This window comes from Notothenia rossii (assembly GCF_949606895.1).
Source record: "Notothenia rossii genome assembly, chromosome: 3".
In the NCBI taxonomy this organism is placed as follows: Eukaryota; Metazoa; Chordata; class Actinopteri; order Perciformes; family Nototheniidae; genus Notothenia; species Notothenia rossii.
Genome location: NC_136901.1, coordinates 73,328,373 through 73,348,327, shown reverse-complemented (window position 1 = coordinate 73,348,327; position 19,955 = coordinate 73,328,373). Strand labels below are relative to the sequence as shown.

The 19,955-nt window shown below is 44.1% G+C and overlaps 1 protein-coding gene across 1 annotated transcript; it reads right to left on the bottom strand.

Annotated features, from left to right (window-relative positions):
• Positions 1-10,864: 10,864 nt before the first annotated feature.
• Positions 10,865-18,186, bottom strand: LOC307032463 (protein sidekick-2-like). The gene is made up of 14 exons (XM_079670443.1): positions 16,494-18,186; positions 16,075-16,413; positions 15,755-15,883; positions 15,498-15,659; positions 15,335-15,405; positions 14,545-14,791; positions 14,384-14,428; positions 14,208-14,282; positions 13,322-13,450; positions 13,034-13,198; positions 12,375-12,427; positions 11,342-11,444; positions 11,227-11,257; positions 10,865-11,132 (listed from the first exon to the last, which is right to left on the bottom strand). The coding sequence occupies exons 1-14, from the start codon at positions 16,534-16,536 to the stop codon at positions 11,075-11,077; spliced, it is 1,650 nt and encodes a 549-aa protein (XP_079526569.1). The 5' UTR covers positions 16,537-18,186; the 3' UTR covers positions 10,865-11,074.
• Positions 18,187-19,955: the final 1,769 nt, after the last annotated feature.

Genomic DNA, 19,955 nt, shown 5'->3' with positions numbered 1-19,955 from the left:
TGTGGCACAACTGACAGACAGGTGTCGGAAAATATATATTTTTTCCACAAATCCTGCCATGAAGTTTGAATCCTGTGAGTCACAGGGAGAATGGAAATAACAGCGAAAGATAACCTGGCAAAGCACATTTCCACAGAGTCTTCCCTGAGGTGATGCAAGACTTTAGACAAATGTCTTGTTTGTTCACCACTGAATGGCCATCTTTCAAGGGGTGGCATGCCAGCACAAACACACTCACACACACAGATTTACACACGGGAGCAGATCATTTTTCTCCCTCATGAAGTAGGTAGCGAGGATATTACAAACCAAAATCATAACGCATTGCCGTAGGCCAGAGGTCGGACGAGGAGAGGAGAGGAGAGGCAGCTGTGTAATAGAATTATGTGACAGATAAGGGGAGAGATAGAGAGAGATGAGAGGAAAAAGAAACAGAGGAAACAATTTAATTCAAGAAAATATAAAGATAGCATTGCAATACAGAATGACAATGTTTTGGATAACTACTTCTCGAAGTCATATTAAAATCCAGAACACTGGTTTAAACAGACAAAAGGTATTACACACAAATTACGAAAAGGCAAAAAAGGACGACCAGAATGCCTCGATCAGTCTCTGATATGGAAGAGATGAGAAACATCGGTGATGGTATCAGTACAGATATGTTGAAACAGTTGAAGCAAATGTAAAATGGCTGTAGTTAAATTATTCAATATTATATTTTAAAGCAGGACATACCCTTCAATTTAAAATGTCTAAATATTCCTATTTTCCTAATACCCTTCATTGGTTTTATACCCAAACATAGAACAATAGATCAGATATTTACTCAAATTTTCTCAAAAACCATGTACGCATTTATATTTACATGATACTCTTTTCTTTTCATTGCTCTGAAATGGTATTGGTGGCAAAGACTTTGACTTTCATTACATTGGCCAATCATCAGAACTATTAAAAAACACTTCAGCCCTTCAACTTGACTTAAAGGAAAAAAGGAAGTAAAGTTTATTTTATAATGAAAAAGAAAATAATATATTTTGAGAGACACAACATGGATTCAAACATTGGCGTGAACATACCTAGGCCAAACGAGTATTGCTTCAGGACAGGTTTTACTTTTAATATGGAGCTGAAGTTGGGGGCCTGTCCATTGAACAAGAGCACTGGATCACAGTTCAAAGAGATCATCTTGAGTTCTGTGAAAACATACTGACAGTTAACAGACACAGAAAACAAGTCAAATCAATAAACTTGAATGTTATCATTTTCGATGAGAGAATTTTAATCAGCCAAATTAAATGAAACTTCTCATAACAAGTCAACCCTAACTACATATACACTTAGTGACCATATACTCACCATTGAACATAGTAATCATGAAAGAGAATGGCTAGAAAGAGAAATGGTTAACGGCTTAAATTGAGACAAAAGTGTGTTTTATCACAAATATTCACAAATTGACTAAATATTTAAATTCGTCCAAAAAACTTCAGTGTCTCACACTTCCACAACACTAATTCAGACTCTTTGAGAAGACAACATTAAATAGTTTATATGTAACTCTTTCCTTTGCAACATGTTTGATTCATAACGTCATGCCAATTAAGCCAATTTAATTTAAGTGATAAAGATTTGGAGATATGGTTGGATAGATAGATGAACGGACGGATATGAAAGGAGTGTTTGTGTTTGTGTGTGTGTGTGTGTGTGTGTGTGTGTGTGTGTGTGTGTGTGTGTGTGTGTGAGTGAGAGAGTGACAGCAAAGAGCCTTATCCTCCATTAATAACAGCCACTAATCCCCTGATGTGATTACCTCTCCCTCCCTCCCACCTCCTCCTCCTCTACTTTACCCCCTCTCCCTCCATCGCTCCACACTCTTTCTTCCATTCAGCAGCGCCAGCCACTTGTCTTCCATGGCAGGGCTCAGCTGGTCCAATCCCCTGAACAGATCCAAGACTTCCACTGTGTTCAGCTGCCAGGACGATGGAGGTCTTCCAATTTGACGCCTCTCCTTACTAGAACTCGCCTCTGGGCAGGTGTATAAAATAGCAAAAGTCAGTGGTGTTAGTGCAGAGAAGGAAGCACATTTAAACAGATTAAGACCCATGCCTCTGTTCAAAGCTCTGACACGTAATGCTGCCTGAATGAGAGGTGACGTGTGATATAAATCGTACAAGATATGGTTTTGGATGTTCAAACGTTTATGGAAATATCTGCAAGCATTAAGGATTATGGGTGTGCAAAGGGAGGCAACAAGCATGTCAGGATAGCTATTTCTGTCCTCAATGACTTGCTGCCAAATGCATTTTTTTCTCCAGCATTTGATAAACTCGCTACATCAATATAAAGTCTTGTGTTTCTATGGAAACTTAGACCTCCGAGAAGGTTGAAATTTGCCACTTAGCTCCAGATCTGCTCAATAGTCAAATGCTTTGGAAAATCTACACAGTGCTTGTTCAGTTTACATCTGCAGACAAATGAAACTATGTGCATCCACGCATTGTCGAACGTGTTCTATTTCATCCTTACTGACCGTCAGAGGCGGTGCTTTAGCACTGAATATCTTCTGTCTCGCGCATGCGTTGGTCGAATATGTATATCAACAAAGTCTTGTGTGACCTCGTATGACCCCGGAAGGCATAAGTTCCGATGTTGTCAACGAGTTCAGTCCTTTTCATCTTCTCGCTGCGTCTGTAACTACTTTTTGAGTAGAACCCTAAAAGACGCTTTTGGGAAGTTTGACTTAGCTCAACGCTAGCGGTAGCCTTGCGATCGCCTCGATCGGAGCTGGGGGCTGAAAGACGCTCGCCCTCCAAAGGCTGCGACTGGCTGTCGCCTCCCTAAGGAGGGGACCGCGGTGTTCACCGCTCGGACCTCAGGAGCCGGATCTGCTAAAAGCGGACGCTCCTGCACGTCATCCTGTGAGATCGCTAATTGCGGCTGTACCAGTGAAGAGAGCGTCTCCGCTCCCCTCTCACTTTACATAATTGTGTTACCTGTTTAAACCCCCAGTTAACTGAGTGCTTTCGCTCAAAGGTTAGCTTCCTACAGCGCCAGTGAAGAGAGTGTTTCCGCTCCCCTCTCCTGACACACAGCCGGTTACTGTTCAATCCCTCAGCTAACTGAGTGCTCTCGCTCAGAAGTTAGCTTGCTACAGTGCTAGTGAAGAGAGTGTTTTCGCTCCCCTCTCCTGGCATACAGTTGGTTACTGTTCCATCTTCCAGTTAACCGAGTGCTCTCGCTCAAAGGTTAACTTGCTACAGCGCTAGTGAAGAGAGTGCTTCCGCTCCCCTCTCACTACATACAGTTGGTTTACTGACTTCACTTTGCTCACCCCAGATAGTAGACTGCTCACGCTCACGCTATGTTTAACAGCTGTAACACCTGTATGGCTCCTCTTCAACCAGAGGATGGCCACGACCTTTGCCCCTCTTGTCTTGGCCTTGAGCATCTGAGGGAGGGCCTTTCGGAGGACCCGTGCATGAATTGCACCATCTTACCTCGGGTGGTAAGAGCTGCGAGACTAGCCGAGGTTGGACTACTGACTAAAGGTCGCTTTCCCCCTGCACAGTTGGACCTAGCCCAACCTACCCATCCTAGGCGTTGGGCTACAGAGGCCGCGGGTGCCCCGCCCAAGAAGAGGACTAAGCCTGATAAGCTTTCCTCCAGGGTGGACCTACTCACTACTGAGCTAGCCCAGATGAAGTCACTCCTCTTGACTCTCCATTCTGGTGCCCATACAGAGCATACGGCTGCACCCGACCCACCCAGGGCTGAGCCGGTCCCAGAGGATGATGTGTTCTCGATGGCAGCTTCAGCCACTCAATTTAATGACTATGACAGGGTGGGCACATCCCAGAGTACTGGGCCTGGCTCCGGTAGCTCAGCTCAGGGATCGTTGGAGGGGGCAGATGAGGGTTCCATGGGTACCGTCATTCGTATGGAACTGGCCCGCCAGCAGCTGGACGTACAGCAGCCAACAGCGCCGCCTGCCAATGCGTTCTTCAGGCGCACTCTGACACCCGCCACCTTTACCGTTCCTCCCTCTGGTGAATATCTGAGGGAGTTACATGCATGCTGGAGGGACACTAAGGCTCTTCACTGTCTTACGAGCGACGGCCGAGCCCTGGCAGCTATGCAGGGTGCGGCAAGTGCTGGCCTTGACCACATGCCGGCTGTTGAGCCTACAATTGCTTCCCTCATAGTTTCCCCTGATGAAGCTCTGAGGTCGGAGGCCAGGTGCCCGCGACCCCAGTGTCGGGTCACTGATGACCTGGTCACTAAGGCTTACGATGCTGCGGCGCGCATGGGCCGTATAGGCAATTCCCTCTCTCACCTCATGCTCGCCCTCTCAGCTTCCCTGCAGCAGGAGACTCACAGCGCTCCCACTACCAGCCTCAGTGACGCCTCACTACAGGCGTTTGCTCTGATGTCTAGAGAGCTTGGGCGCCTGATGTCCACTCTCGTCCAGACTCGTCGCCAGGTTTGGCTGGCACAGTCACCCCTATCAGAGGCATGTAGGAGGACTCTCCGGGCTGTCCCAGTGGAGCCGGGGGAGTTGTTCGGTTCAGCTGCCGTACAGGTGCTCGAACGGACTGTCCAAGCTAGTCAGACCAGGCAACAGTTCTCAGGTCTTCGCAGAGACATGCCCCGGGGGATTAGGCCTAGAGGTTCCGCGTCTGCCTCCCGAGACCGCTCCCAGCCACCGGCTCACCCCGGTTCCCGCCAGGGACCCCAGCGTCCCACGAGGGGGACGGCCCGCTACGGTCTTGTTAACTCGCCCCCAAGGCAGTCTCGGTACCCGGTGCCTAACCGTCGCCCCCCCAGAGCTAGGGGCCGGGGGGCATGATACTGAGGGTCCGGGGCCGGCTGTCGGTTATTTCTCCCTGCAACAGCTCAACTGCTGGGTAGCTCAAGCTTCAGACCCCTGGGTGATTTCCACCTTAACCCAAGGGTACAAGCTTCAGTTCCGACGCCGTCCCCCAGCCTTCAGCCGGGTCAAAATGACCACCATGAACGACCCGGCAAAAGAAGTCGCCCTAAACCAGGAGCTGTCAGTCCTCCTTGCCAAGGGTGCAATCGAGCTTGTGGACCCCATCTAGCAACCCGGGGGCTTCTATTCGACCTACTTCCTGATAAGGAAGGAGGGCGGTGGACTCCGCCCAATCCTCGATCTAACGGGACTCAGCAAATTCCTAAAGGTCTTGCCGTTCCATATGCTGAGCACATCGGACGTTCTTCGTACCGTTGCCAGGGGGGAATGGTTCACGTCCATCGACTTGAAGGACGCCTATTTTCATGTTCATATTGTACCTCATCACAGGCAGTTTCTTCGCTTTGCCTTCAGAGGGCGCCATTTCCAGTTCAGGGTGCTCCCATTCGGACTCTCCCTCTCCCCGAGGGTGTTCACCAGGTGTGTCGCGGCAGCCCTTTCGCCCCTGCAGTCCCAGGGTATGAAGATTCTGCCATACTTAGACGATTGGTTAATCTGCGCACCATCGCGGTTGCAGTCGACCCAGGACACGGCTCTCCTTCTCTCTCATGTCGCAAGACTAGGCCTCAGGGTAAACATGGAGAAGAGTTGTCTGAACCCCTCTCAGAGCTTAACCTTCATTGGGGTGGCTCTGGACACAGTCACTATGCGGGCCTGTCCATCTGCTCAGCGCCTGGACGACATCCTCCAGCTTCTTCCCCTATTCAAAGGGGGCAGGTCTCGAGCATATATCCTGTTCCTTCGCCTCTTGGGCAAGCTGACAGCTGCCTCAGCTGTCGTTCCTTTGGGCTTATTGTCACTGCGCCCCCTGCAGAGATGGCTGAACGGCCTCCACCTAGACCCCAGGTGGCACAGGCACAGGAGAATCAGGGTGTCACAACAGTGCCTCTCCGCTCTATCCCCATGGAGAGAGAGATCATATATGTCGAGGGGCGTGACCATGGGCTCCGTCCCCTTCCACAGAGAGATCGTTACGACAGATGCCAGCCTGTCGGGATGGGGGGCGGTGTGGCAAAACAGGACAGCCCGTGGTCTGCTCAGGACTGCACAGAGCACATCAACGTGCTAGAGCTGCGAGCTGTGCACCTAGCACTCAGACACTTCCTGCCATACTTGAGTGGGAGGCATGTGCTTGTCCGATCGGACAACACTACAACGGTGTACCACATAAACCACCAGGGGGGCACCAAATCTGCACGTTTGCTAGAGGTGTCCCAGACTCTCCTGACCTGGGCAGCTCCTTGCCTGGCCAGCCTACGGTCAATGTACCTGCCCGGAGAGCAGAACCAAGTCGCCGACTTCCTCTCCCGTCACAAGCCTCCACAGGGAGAGTGGTGGCTTCATCCTGAGGTGGTGACCAGCATCTGGGGTCTCTTTGGCAGGGCAGAGGTAGATCTCTTTGCTTCAGAGACGTCGACCCACTGCCCCCTATGGTTCTCCTTGACGGAGAAGACCAGCCCTTTGGGTCAGGACGCCCTGGCTCATTCATGGCCAGGGTGTCTTCTCTATGCCTATCCACCCCTTCCTCTGATCCTACCAACACTCCTCAGAGTGCTTCATCAGGGCCACAAGCTTCTTCTGGTGGCCCCCTTCTGGCCAGCCAGGACTTGGTTCTCCCTGCTGCACAGACTCTGTTGCGGGACGCCTTGGCGTCTCCCCAACAGGATGGACCTCTTGTCTCAGCTGGAGGGTCGGATGTGGCACCCCGACCCCTGCCGCCTCCAGCTGTGGGTATGGCCACTGGAGGGCCCGAACCACTACTGAGCGACTGCATAGAGCCTGTCAGGAGGACTATTCTCAATGCTAGGGCACCATCTACTCGTAGGCAGTACGAAAACAGGTGGAAGCTGTTTTCCGACTGGTGCCGAGGGCGAAATGAGGACCCAGTACATTGCTCGGTGCCTACTATCCTTGAGTTCCTGCAGTCCCTCCTGGACGACGGCCGGCGTCCCGCTACCGTCAGGGTGTACGTGGCTGCCATATCAGCTAAGCATGCAAGGGCGGATACTAGTGCAGTGGGGAGCCATAGGCTGGTATCCCTTTTCTTAAGGGGAGCTCTGAGACTTCGCCCCCCGAATATCCCAAGGGCTCCTACATGGGACCTGCCCTTGGTAGTTGAGGCCCTATGCTCACCGCCTTTTGAACCCTTGTTAAAGGCAGAACTGAAGTGGCTCTCAACTAAGGCCGCTTTCCTTCTTGCCATCACCTCAGCAAAGCGTGTAAGTGAGCTTCAGGCCTTGTCCGTGAACAGCTCGTGTCTGAGGTGGAACTCAGATGGCTCAGGTGTCACCCTAGGCCAAACACAGTGTTCCTCCCTAAAGTGCTGGCACGCTCTCATTGTAATCGGCCCATCCAGCTGGCACGGTTTGACCACCCACCAGGGGAGGGGGAAGAGAGGTCAAGACTCCTGTGCCCGGTGCGGGCCCTCAGAGCTTATGTCCAGACTACCGTAGGCATACGTCAGTCCGAACAGCTCTTTTTGTGTTACGGTGGTCCTAGAAGGGGCTGTGCGCTCTCAAAACAGCGCTTATCCCACTGGATCGTGGATGTCATCGCCCAAGCACACAAGGCGAATGACCGTCCCCTGCCACCCAGAGTAAAGGGCCACTCTACCAGGAGTGTCTCCACGTCTTGGGCGACCTTGAGAGGTGTGCCCTTGGAGGACATATGTGCCGCGGCCACATGGGCATCCCCGAGCACATTCACCAGATACTACAGGGTGAATGTTGCCGCCCCTCACCCGCTGGGTGTGGTCCTCCTACAGAGTCCGCCATCCTTATAAGGTGAGTGTTCAGAATTCCTCGTGACTCTGTTGGTATAGGTCATCAAGTGCTAAAGCACCGCCTCTGGCGGTCAGTAAGGATGAAATAGAACGATAGTTACGTATGTAACTACGGTTCTATGAATCCTGGATGACCGCCAGAGTTCTGGGTCACTCGGAATCTCGTGTTTCTGCGAGAAGATTCCAGAGGACTGAACTCGTTGACAACACCGGAACTTATGTCTTCCGGGGTCATACGAGGTCCCACGTGACTTTGTTGATATAAATATTCGACCAACGCATGCGCGAGACAGAAGATATTCAGTGCTAAAGCACCGCCTCTGGCGGTCATCCAGGATTCATAGAACCGTAGTTACATACGTAACTATCGTTTTACATACAAAAGCTTTTAGTTGATAAGCATGCAGGTACAATTTAATAAATTAATTGTTATTAAATTGGTGATGTCTCCACAACACAAGGCAGGTCGATTTCTTTAGAAAAAGTGTTGCGAGTATTTTTGTAAATGTTAAGGAGCGGTAAGAAATCTTAATTGTATATCCTTTGTACAGTAGAGTTATAAAAGCATAATGCAGACTGATTATTATAAATTGTCAGAAAAATGCTCTTATACTGGACACACACACACACGGGTTGATGCAGGTCCCCCGGGGGGAGCGACAGTGCAGTGTAACATTGTACTTGGTTTACTTGGTCTACTTGGTGATGTCTCCATGGTAACTGTTATGTCTGACCTTCAAACATGTGCGCTGCTTTCCATCTGGCTCAGGTTGGCTAATCAGATCACATCAACACACACATAAATGCACTGTCAGTTCTCATTACGAATGAAGGGCACTCTTTGTGATTTTGAGATCATCCAAGTTTGTTCTTAGTCAGTGTAACCTCTGATGTTATTTCCAGCAGAAAGGCATTTTAGGATTGCTACTTGTTTTTATTCGCACATAAGCATGCTGCTGCTTAAACAAGATGAAAAGTTCCCTTAGAGCTGCCGTAGTTTGCTGTGGGTTCAAATGCAGACTTGATTCAATTACTTGCCTTTCATCACCAAATAGGCCATACACCGGCATGCTTTCACAAACTGCCCTTTTATTTCTGTCCTGTTCCATACCCTCATCTGCTGTTAGCCAAATTCATAAGGAGCTCCAGAAGGGCCAACATCTGGAGGCTCCTTAGGCCCAGGGCCGTGCATCCGTTTTGGGGCAAGGAGGCCTGGAGACCAGCCCCTCCTGTTGAGCTCAGCCTTTGGTGTGTGTTGTACATTCAGGGTCTCCACTTCCTGAGTTCTGGTGCCTTGATGTGGTCACAACCATAGCGCATGATTTATTACAGTACTAACTATGTCCCCACTGCTAATACTGCCATTATTATGACCATACACTCCCCTCCTCCTTCCTCAATCTCCCACCTGGAGTCGCACACTGAAGCCTTTACCAGATACAGCCGACACAGCTCTGGCTCGTGTGATTATGTTGTTGCCTTAATGGATGTTTGGCCTCAGTAGAAGATGTTTGAAGAGGGTGGAGGAGCCATCCTGCGGATGACGTGACAAAGTTGTTGGGACAGTGACACAAATTGTTAATTGAGATCAGCTGTTTCCATTTGTGTTCCCAACTTGTTGTGTTGTAAACTAGTTTGCTGCCTTGTGTGATTTACGGGTAGAAGGTCTTTCTCAGGGGGAACCAGGAAAAGTGGGGGTGGAGGTGGCTGGGAGGTAAACTAGAATTTGGCTATGTGGCCAATCAAAGGGGCCTCATCAAAGTCCCTCAACCAGTGCTCCCCACAACCTTCCTTGCCTCTTTTCCTCTGTTTATGTAAGCGCTACGCAGTGTAATCAGCAGGGCATGAGCAGAAAGAAAGATGGATGAAAGGAGAAGAAGATGGAGAGGTGTGGAGATGGAGTAAAGTGTTTGTGTACACAAAGCCAGAGTGAGGAGGCAGAAGAAAGAGGGAGGAGGGCAGCGGACAGGGGAAGTGAGGGGTCCAGAAATGAGAGCGTGTCCAGAGAGGAGGGATGTGGTGGACTTGTGTTTACAGGCCGCAGTCACACAGGGCACTGTGGCTTTGTGTGTCAGCACTCCGACTTTGTGATAGGTTACCACTGCAAAAGAATAATCAAGACATATTTACACTACAGCAGAAAAGCATTCAACTCCTCAGGAAGTGTACCACTTTAGCATGTGAATACAGAAGCAACAAAAACCACTGTTCCTTCTTCAGTAAGTCACATACATCCTTCAAAAAGTATAAACAAGGAAAAAGGAAGTGGAAGCCCATTTTAAACACCCATTTATTCATATATACATCCCCTATTGTGCCATGTTGTCCCCTCTGAGACACCAGCTCGGGTATCCCCCTGTGATCCCCCATTAGTAACAGACTCGCTTGCAGGCAGCTGCCTCAAAGCTCCACAGAGGTATCGGATCTCCTCCTCTTCTTCATCTCCTTAATTAGAACAATTAAGAGATTTACAGGACAGATGGATGGAAATCCAGCTGGCTGTGGTACCCGTCCCTGAGGAGGACTGACGATGAGGAGGTGAGATCTGAGTGAGGCAGCGGCTTTAGAGCATCTCACTCGTATGACTCTGGCTCCCTCTGGTGGTCGTGTATGGATACGGTCAGTGGTTGTGAACATAAACGGTTTTTTATGTTTTGATCCAAAGGTTTTCCATTACTATTATGAACTATTATTTGCATAAAAATATTGTGTTTGCTAAACCTTGTTTTTTTTAACTGAACAAGCTGAGAGTTGATACATCCGTTACAGCTTGTAATCTGATGTGTTCATTTTTCTACATGACACACAATGTTTAACTCGATACAATAAAGTACATGTTGATGACTTTGGTAATTTACTAGGCTATATTTATAGCGTAAAGCAAAAACAGCAAAGATGTGGTATCAATTCTTTACACATAAAGTCACATACAAATATAACAAGTCCTTTGATTTCAGTTGAGTTTTATGCAATCAAATAGCCGATATTGTGTTAAAATGAGAAAGAAAAAAATAACCAAAATGACTAATAAAGTAATGCAAAAAGTGCAAGGAAGGTTTGAAAGTAAAAGTCCATTTGCGTTAATGTTGTGATTAAAGTTTATTTAATGATTAACACATTTGATTATTTTTTTATTTTGGTTAATATGAATCAACTTAGCACACATACATTTGTAGTAGATATAATTTCTTTCCTCAATACCATAACAAATACATATATATATAAACAATTCTATTTAGCAAATGTATTCAAATGTCCTGTAAGATAAAGCCTCATTTTGGAGGATGTTTAGAGATTCACAGCTCTTGAAGTGGCTCCGCGCCTCTGTAACGAAGCGCTCCATTGGTCAGCCACCTGCACACAAGAGAAAGGTATTGTCAATAAAGCAGGTTATCTTTAAGTGGCTTATTTTGCTATAGAAATGTGTCACATACTGCAAACCACTCACATGTTCAGGTTGCCTTTTTTCTGTTTTATTCCTTTATGAATAGAAAATATAAGATTCAGAATAAAGAAGGAAAACCTTTCGGATGGGTTTAGTTTACACTGTTCGGAATACTCACGGAGAAGCTTCCATGTTGTTACCATGCCAACAACCAACAGCACCAGCACCACTGGCACTGCGATGGCTGCTAGGTGACCACCTTTACTCTTGTCAACGCTCGCCTACAGAGGGGGTTCAATAAGTTCATTCTTTCATAAACTGCACATTATATATCTTGTAATAATTAAATGGCATGAACAGATGTAACCCTCTAGGGGGCAGAACATCAAAACAAGCTAACAGTCACCAGCTAATGTTGTTTTTAGCTAGTTAGAAAAACAATTGCCCAATTTCCCACCCTGTTGATAAACAGAAATATTAACTTTAATTTGGAGAGACATTTCTGGCTGCCTCTTTCTTGAAGTTCTTTTTTGGTCTTTACTCAAACCTGACAAATAAAGCATTATTTTCACTTTTTGTGGATTTATTTTTATGTTTAAACTGCCTACAGCAGGGGATGATGAGCAGAGGTGAAAAGTGACGTAATACTTTGAATGTAGACCTTCTTACTGTGCTTGTGTGTGCGGTACTTGTAATTTACTTGAGTACACATTTCAGGGAGAAATACTTTTTACTTAACAAAATCGTAATGATTAGTTTGGAAATTCAGATATATATATATACAAATCAACGTATAGCTATTATTAAACATGATTGCTCCACAAGGCAGTATATAGATGAACTGGAATTAGCCCTAGCTTTACCAGCAACATTATTGGTGTTTACATTGATGCATCAATAATTATAATCCAGTTATGTGACATATCCTTTTCTGAAAATGGACCAACCAAAGATACATTTTGAATGCAGGACTAACTTTATTTCTACATTGGTTCTATTACTACTTTTACTAAATAAGTCTTTGTTCCACCACTGTTGAATCTCAGTCTCACACACAGAGTAAATGTACTGTATGCTATAAATAAAAAACAATGCGCTACAAGAGGCCAACCCTCAGTGGGTTTGTCACTATCAGCAAATTTATTAATTTAACACAGCCGTGCTATTTCTTAATATCGAAAGAAAACAATAATGATTGTTTTCATACTTACAGCAGCATGAGTGTCAGTAGAAATGGTGGTAAGGACATCACCCCTCTGACGACCTGTCAGACACCCACAAAGGAAATTAGCTAAGAGCGTGTTTTTCAGAAAACTGCCGAATATGCAAAAACTAAAATGCTATCAAGGAACAAATCTGAGAGTGCGAGTAAGGGCCACTGCTTGAACTTTTCAACCAAATGCATCACTTGAGAATGCAATATGCAATATATATGCAATATGTATCACAGTGTTAATTGAAGAACATTATGATGCAAAATATGAGTATAGATTTAAATATTAGTTTTCTTTTTCACAGGGATTTACCGTCTCATCTCATTTCATGTATTTTGTGTATTCTATTTCATTTTCTTTTTAAATTTATATCAAATTGTTAGATTTTCCATCTTATTTCCCATTAATAATGACATTCTGTGTTTTCTCAATGATATCTTATTGTGGAGAACCTTGGGCTGCATTTCTTGTATGAAAGGTGCTACAGTATACAATTAAAGCTCGAGTAATATAATCATAACTCATCATTATTTTAAAAACTATTGTGATAACCAAGTATGGTTCCTTTTGATGGTGTACCACAGTAACATACAATAAAAGACAAAACACAAAAACAGTCATTTAAACAAATGAAACAATTCAGAAAAACGTGATACCTCCTTCTCCAGTGGTGATGGTGAGGACGTTGCTGGCTCCACTGGTGGCCAAACTATTCTTGGCAAACATGCGGATGTTGAATGTGGAGGGAATCATCTCTATTATTGTGGCGTCTGTCTGGTTAGGGCTGAAGTCAATAACTGTCTTTATGTAATCCCAGGAGGCTGTGAAGAAAATAAGATTTAACATAACATAACCAGCGGGATTAGAGCGGCAATGTCAATTCAGCTTTTACAGTTACAGGGAAGAAGCAAGTCTTTTTTTATTCCATTAGAAATGCCTCTTACCGTTAGCTGATTTGGACTCCAGGTAATAGCCAGTGATGGGAGTTTCTCCTTCAAAGCCGGGGGTCCATAAAATGGAAAATGTATTGTCTCTGACCTCCTTTAACTCAACCACCGGGGGGTCCGGGGGCGCTAGAGACATGCAGCAAAGTTTTTTTATATACAGCTTAGTTTATTTTGTGAATTTGAAAATGTTTCTTCTGCATATAGATTGTAATGATCATTGCATTTAACAAAACACAGCTGTCATAAATGAATATACACTTAAGTGACACTTTGACAGCACATTGAGATCTAACTTGAATTTGGGCATTTTTCCTCAGAGACTTTGGAAGACCTACATTTAAAGGTCCCCTTTTAAACAATTTTTCATCAATATATTATACGTCTCAGATATATACAAACATGTCTCTGAAGTGTTTGTTTGTATTTGGCTCCAAATACCAAACAGATTGTGCATTGTAGCATCCCATAAACCCCTCTGTTTCGAAAGTGCTGATTCTCTGTCTGCTACTTTAGATGAAAATAAGGAGCCCCTCCCCACGCCCCTCTGAGAGAAATTTGGTTAAAAAGAACACAATGGTGCTCTGGGAGGAGATTTAGGTGATTCAGGTGGGGGGGGGGGGGGGGGTTACCTTGGTTGGTGATTGGCTAATGGTTACACAAGCCTGATCAGCTCATTTTCAGACAGGTTTTTATATAAATGGACCAGGACAAAAAGTGAGCAAATCTTTTTTCCTGAAACTTTCAGAATCTCCTTACACAGAGGGGACACATGTTTATGTATAAAATACATGAAAAAGTGGATTTTGCATAATAGGTGACCTTTAAATAAAGTTAAATTGGATGAATTGTGGCTAAATAAATTACTATACTATAGGTATAATACCTGATGTGATGCCTGGGGTGCTTCCTCCCCAAACAGTGGCAGCAGGAACACTCTGAACTGTGGAAGTTGTGTCAGCTTAGGACATAGTAAAAAAACAATTATTAAAATATATTTTATTTCAAGTTATTTATATAGCTCTCAAAATGTTGATAAATACTTCAGCCAATAACACATACCTGTTATCCATGTGGCAGCAGTGGAAGAAGACTTGATAGTTGACACTGTAGAAGATTTGTGAATTTTAAAGAGAAACATTTGTATTAATATCGAAACTGGGATGATAAGAATGATTAAATATAAGTCATATTTTGTTATCCTCTCATGTGACCCATCTTACCCTCATCCAGAGTGGAGCAGAGAGGGGCATTTGAAGCAGGTCCTATTCCTGCGTCGTTTTTGGCCTGTATAATCACGCCATATCTGGCAGAAGGCTTCAGGTTGCTGAGGACGACGCTCTCTAGTTCCCGTGTGGCCGGCACACTCAAGTGCTGCCACCTTTTAAACTGTCGGCCTGCAGGGTCGTACTCTCTGTAGCTGATGCTGTAACTCCGAAGAACCCCGTTTCTTAGCTCGGGCCTCGGAGGCTGGACGAGAAAAAAGGGTAATAAAGTATTTTACACTCCCTTTCTTTTTAAATATATCATATACATCAGGGGTGTCCAAACCTTTTTCACCGAGGGCCACATACAGACAAATGTACGAAGGGCTTGGCCACTCACTAGAGGTATATTGCCTCATAAATTCAGTTATAAGTTGGAAAAATCTATCCAATGTAGGCAAATTATTTTTGATACTTGAAAAGGCTGTTAGAAAAAACATGAATACAGTTTAATATATTTGAACATATATATTTAAGTAGTAAAATATAAGAGAAGCAGAAGTTCATTATACTTCCTATTCATTATACTTTTTGAATTTGCTAAGGGCCGATTCAAAATGGTCCGCGGGCCGCATTTGGCCCCCGGGCCGTAGTTTGGACACCCCTGATAAACATGAATGAAATATTCCCAACACAATAACTTGCTGGGTTAAAGGTAAGCCATGTAGAGAAGCCTTTAAATAAAAAATCTAATAACCTTTGGAGAAGGTTTTTGAATCCATACGCTAAAAATGTTTAAAAGATTTACCTTCCACGTGACTTTGATGGTGTAGGAAGAGAGGGGCTCCAGCTGCATATCCAGGGGAGGACCCTCTGGTGCTGCACATTTGAACAAGTCATCCATCAAAACTGATTTGAGTCCTACACATCTCAAAATATTTCTGAAAACAATAAATATGAGTGAACCATACCTGCTTCTTTCGTTGTGAATGTCAGAACATTGCTGGTGTCGCTCCTGCCCACACTGTTGATAGCAAACATACGGAGGTCGTAGGCCTTGGCCGGTCGCAATTCCGCCAAAGTCAGCTGAGTCAGTTTAGGATTATAGACTTCAGTTGTCTGTCTAGAGGATACTGGGCAACAGGGACATATATTTCAAAAGATAGAATTAGCTGTGAAATTTCCAAATTCTATTAATATTGAGATACTTTTATTGTGCTTCCTTTACACTCTATGATGTATAGATCAATCAAGTAGGATTCAATAGGTTTGCCGCCATCAAACACAGGGCTCCAGCGGACAGTGACAGTTCTCGGCTTCACCTCTCTTATCTCTACCTTCGGGGCATTAGGGCGTACTGAAAAGAAGTACAAACTTAGTTAAATGCTAAACAGTGTTGTAACAAGAAGTCTAAAATAGTGAGACTCAAGTGATATATCAAGACTTAAATGAAAACATTGTTATGTTGCCTTGGTCTCTTAGAAGTTGTGAGCAACTGATACTAACATACTCCCCACAGAGATCATAATGTCTGCCTGTGGGTCTCACCTGCCACCACAGTCAGAGTCAACTGGTGTTTGTGATCATTGAACCAGCCAGGTATTTCCACACGGCATCCATACATCCCGGAGTCGCCCTCCTCCACCTGCCTGATGGTGAGCGACACATCGCCCTCACCAATATCACCCTTGAGCAGGTACCGTTCCGACAGTCTGCTGGTCACCGTGGTCCCGTCTGCCTTGATCACCTCATTGTCACAGCCACGGCTAGGGATGGCTCCTCGACCCCAGCATGCAGGAAGCTTGCCGTAGTACTTGGCATCATAATTGCATATCAAAGTTACATCTTCCCCCACCGTGGCTATGATGCTCTCTGCAGATACACAACCTGGGAAGGCAGAATGGAACCTTATTAAGTAAACAAATATATTATAAATGAATAAATGTGCATTTTCATGACTTTCTTACCTAGGAGTAGACAAAAGAGGAGACTTCTGCCTAAAGAAAACATTTTACTCTCCTTGTCTCTATCAATTTGAGGATACGGTCCACCTGCTCCACGACACTGAACAAAACCACAGTGCGGTTTCTGCTTTGAAATCCTTCCATATCACATGATGCCGTCCTTGAAATGCTCACACAAACAACTTTGCTGGCAGAAGAGGGATGTAGAAAGAGCCATTTCCTTCTCTGTGGTTTTGGTTCCTTATCCTAGTGGTACACTGTTTCTTTTTGATGACTAGACAGAGGCCAAATGAAGATACTCTGTCCTTCTGTTTGTTATCACTCTTGATACGGACAGAAGATAATTTATGAAGTTTTAAAGATTAAAACTCTAAACTACTTAACTGGATGAGCAGGTTGGCATCAAAAGAGATTATACAGTAAAATGTGGAAATACATTTATTGCAATAGAAAACATTACAAAATAACTAAACTCAGTGAAAATTAGCGCTACCTTCTATTGTCAGCCTGCATAAACACAACATTAAAGATATATAATCATTATTTTAAATTCCAAAAGTATGCCCTTAAATAGAATACTGATGAAGAAAGAAAGTCTGGGTTACTCAAGGGACATTTACTGTTGCTGAGTAAACATTCGGGTCTGCTGGATGTTTAGTAACCCAGCAAAGAACTTCCTCTTCGATCACTCCCATAGATGTGTGGTCGGTACTAGCCACCTCAAAATATTTACAACTAAAAAGCTGTAGATTTATTTTGTAACTTAAAATATTTGTTGGATTGCAGAATGAGACTATCAACAATTGTGTACTTACATTATACACGTGGGTTCAGACAATGAAAAAATTAAATGTGACTTACAACTGTAACAGTTAGGATACATGCAGACTTGCCACAATCTAGATGATTTTCTCACATCAGTCATGAACTTTCTGTAAACACTGTCACGAGTATTTCTCTTAGCAAGTATTCCTTCCCCTAATTTCTGGGATTATGCTTACATTGCTAAACTTCATAGAGAGAATACAACATCAATACAGGAACATAATCAGCATTTACTATATAGTGATTTTCTTTTACACTAAGTATTCACATAAAACCAAAACTGCAACAGAAACCGAAAGGGCGACTTTCTCTCACTGAAATGTGAGAACATGCTGATAGCTAATTCTTCAAAACAAGCTCAAAAAGGGAATGTATGTCATTTTCTGTTGTGTTTCTTTGGCATGTTTGAATTACAAGATACAAACAATAAAATGAGTTAAAAGGTTGATGGACTCACATTTTGAGAGTAAGCCGTGTGTATGCAACAAACCCAGAACCTTGAGGGATGCATTCCAGTGTTTCCCCTAGGTTTACTGCCTTGGCAGGGTGCTGCTCGGGTACCCCGAAAAAATGTTTCGGGGCACCCGAATTTTTTTAATCCTCTGGAGCAGAGAGGAGCTGTGGATTATTGTTATTGATATCGTACAGTAACAAAGTACATTAAAAAGGAATAATGTACAGTGTTACACTGTACTTTATTGCTGGAACAGCTCCACCTCATCTGATCTCTGATGTGAAAGCAATCGTGTTATGATCATATTGAGCTATTGGTGTGAGTCTAACATTAAACAAGCAGTCTGCTTGTCATACATTGCTGACGATACATTTTAAGTGGCAATTTGTTGAGTCACTGCCGCTAAATGCCGGTAGCATCAAGCTAGCAAATCCTGCATCCTCACATCAACAGGTGTAGACAGAACATCCAATTATCCTGAGCTAATTTACTGATTAAACCAACTCACATCTCCTGTCTTTTTTTTCACCCAACTCATTAGACTATTCTTCTGCTGGCGTTTCATTGTTGTTTTCTGTCAAATTCAATACTGTAGTTCAAAACCGCGGTACCTGCTCACCATCTGTGAGCTATTTTTAGAATGCGCACGCCCCGTTCGTTGTCGCGCGCGTTCACCTGGGCAGGCTGTTTGTGTCCTTCTCCCGTGACGATAACAGCTTGCGGTTAAAAAATAATAATAAACGAATTTGAAACTGGGGGGGGGACACAAACGGGCAGACAGCAGAGCTGTTCTTCTCCTCCTTTCCTCCGCTATTGTCTCTGATTGTGAGTGTGTGCATTCGCGTGTGTGTGTGTGTGTGTGTGTGTGGGCGCCCTTCAGAAACAGAGCGGAGGGAGAATGTGAATCCGCAAGGCGTGGAGACACTGAAACATGCACATTGGATAAATAACATAGGCGTTTAGTTTATTTAATAAAAGAGCACATGTTCAATGTGAAACGTGACCGTAGATAGATTACTTCAGTTGCAATTTGGTGCTATATATATATTTATTTTTAAATAATAAAAAACATTTTTTTTTTTAAATAACTTTTTTTTTTTAAAAACACCTTGAATTTCAGGAAGGGCGCGGGGCTCCGTTGGCAGGTGCAGCGCCCCGCAAAGACAATGGTAGGGGAGACATCTTCTCTAATGTGATAGCACTGCATTGAATCCAGTAGGTGGCATTGTGTCCACAGCTATAACACATCCACTCGTTTTTTTAAACAAGATTAAATCTGCTATTTAAAAGGAGAAAACAGGAAAGGGAACTAATTAATCTGCAGGATAATTTGCATATTGTGAGCCTTCCTTAACACACATTAACCCTTTCTAAGAGCGGGAGAGTGTAAACTGCTGTTGCCAATTTGACACTTCTTTTTTCAGATTGAGTAACAGATGAGAGGTCCAAACGTTTTCCCTTTAATTTTTTAACAGTTCAATGCATGTATTGGCGCAGGTTTCTCCATTCTTACCTACCCTACCTTTAAGGTGAGGTGGCAATAGCACTTAGTGAAGGTTATGGAAAAAACGAAACTTTTTGCTGAAATCTGATGGGATAAAATGGCATGCTGCCCTCCACCCAGCATAGTTCATTAAGAGCACTGTGCTTCCTGTGTTGGTTCTGAATAGTGGCATTGAATGTGATTTAAATTTACCAAACCATCCAGTAAAGATTGTCCTAAACAAATAATCTGACACACAACTCACAAACTATAATCCATTCCACAATTTTGGAAAATAAAGAGGATTATAATTATTTTAACAAGAAAAAAACTACCGCCCTGCCCGTTCCCCATTTCCAAGAAGAAATGAAATGTTCTCTGAATAGAAATGAACCTCATCTTAAGGGACTGGCTCAACTATTATTGCTAAAGTTTTATATATGTTCCATAAACATGCAGCATATACAAATACAATAAAAAAAACAATATTGCCTTGTACTTTTGATTTTGTTTCCAGCAAGGTAGAGGTATGTGGGACGTTTAATTTGCCTAATTAATTCTGCACACTGCACTCCAATACAGGAAAAAGATTGGTGTTTTAGTGTGTCATACAAAAACAAAACATATTTTACCTCACTGAGAATATACCGTGTTTGAATGTGAAGTTGAGCCATTTACCTATTTTATTATAACATTAGTAAAA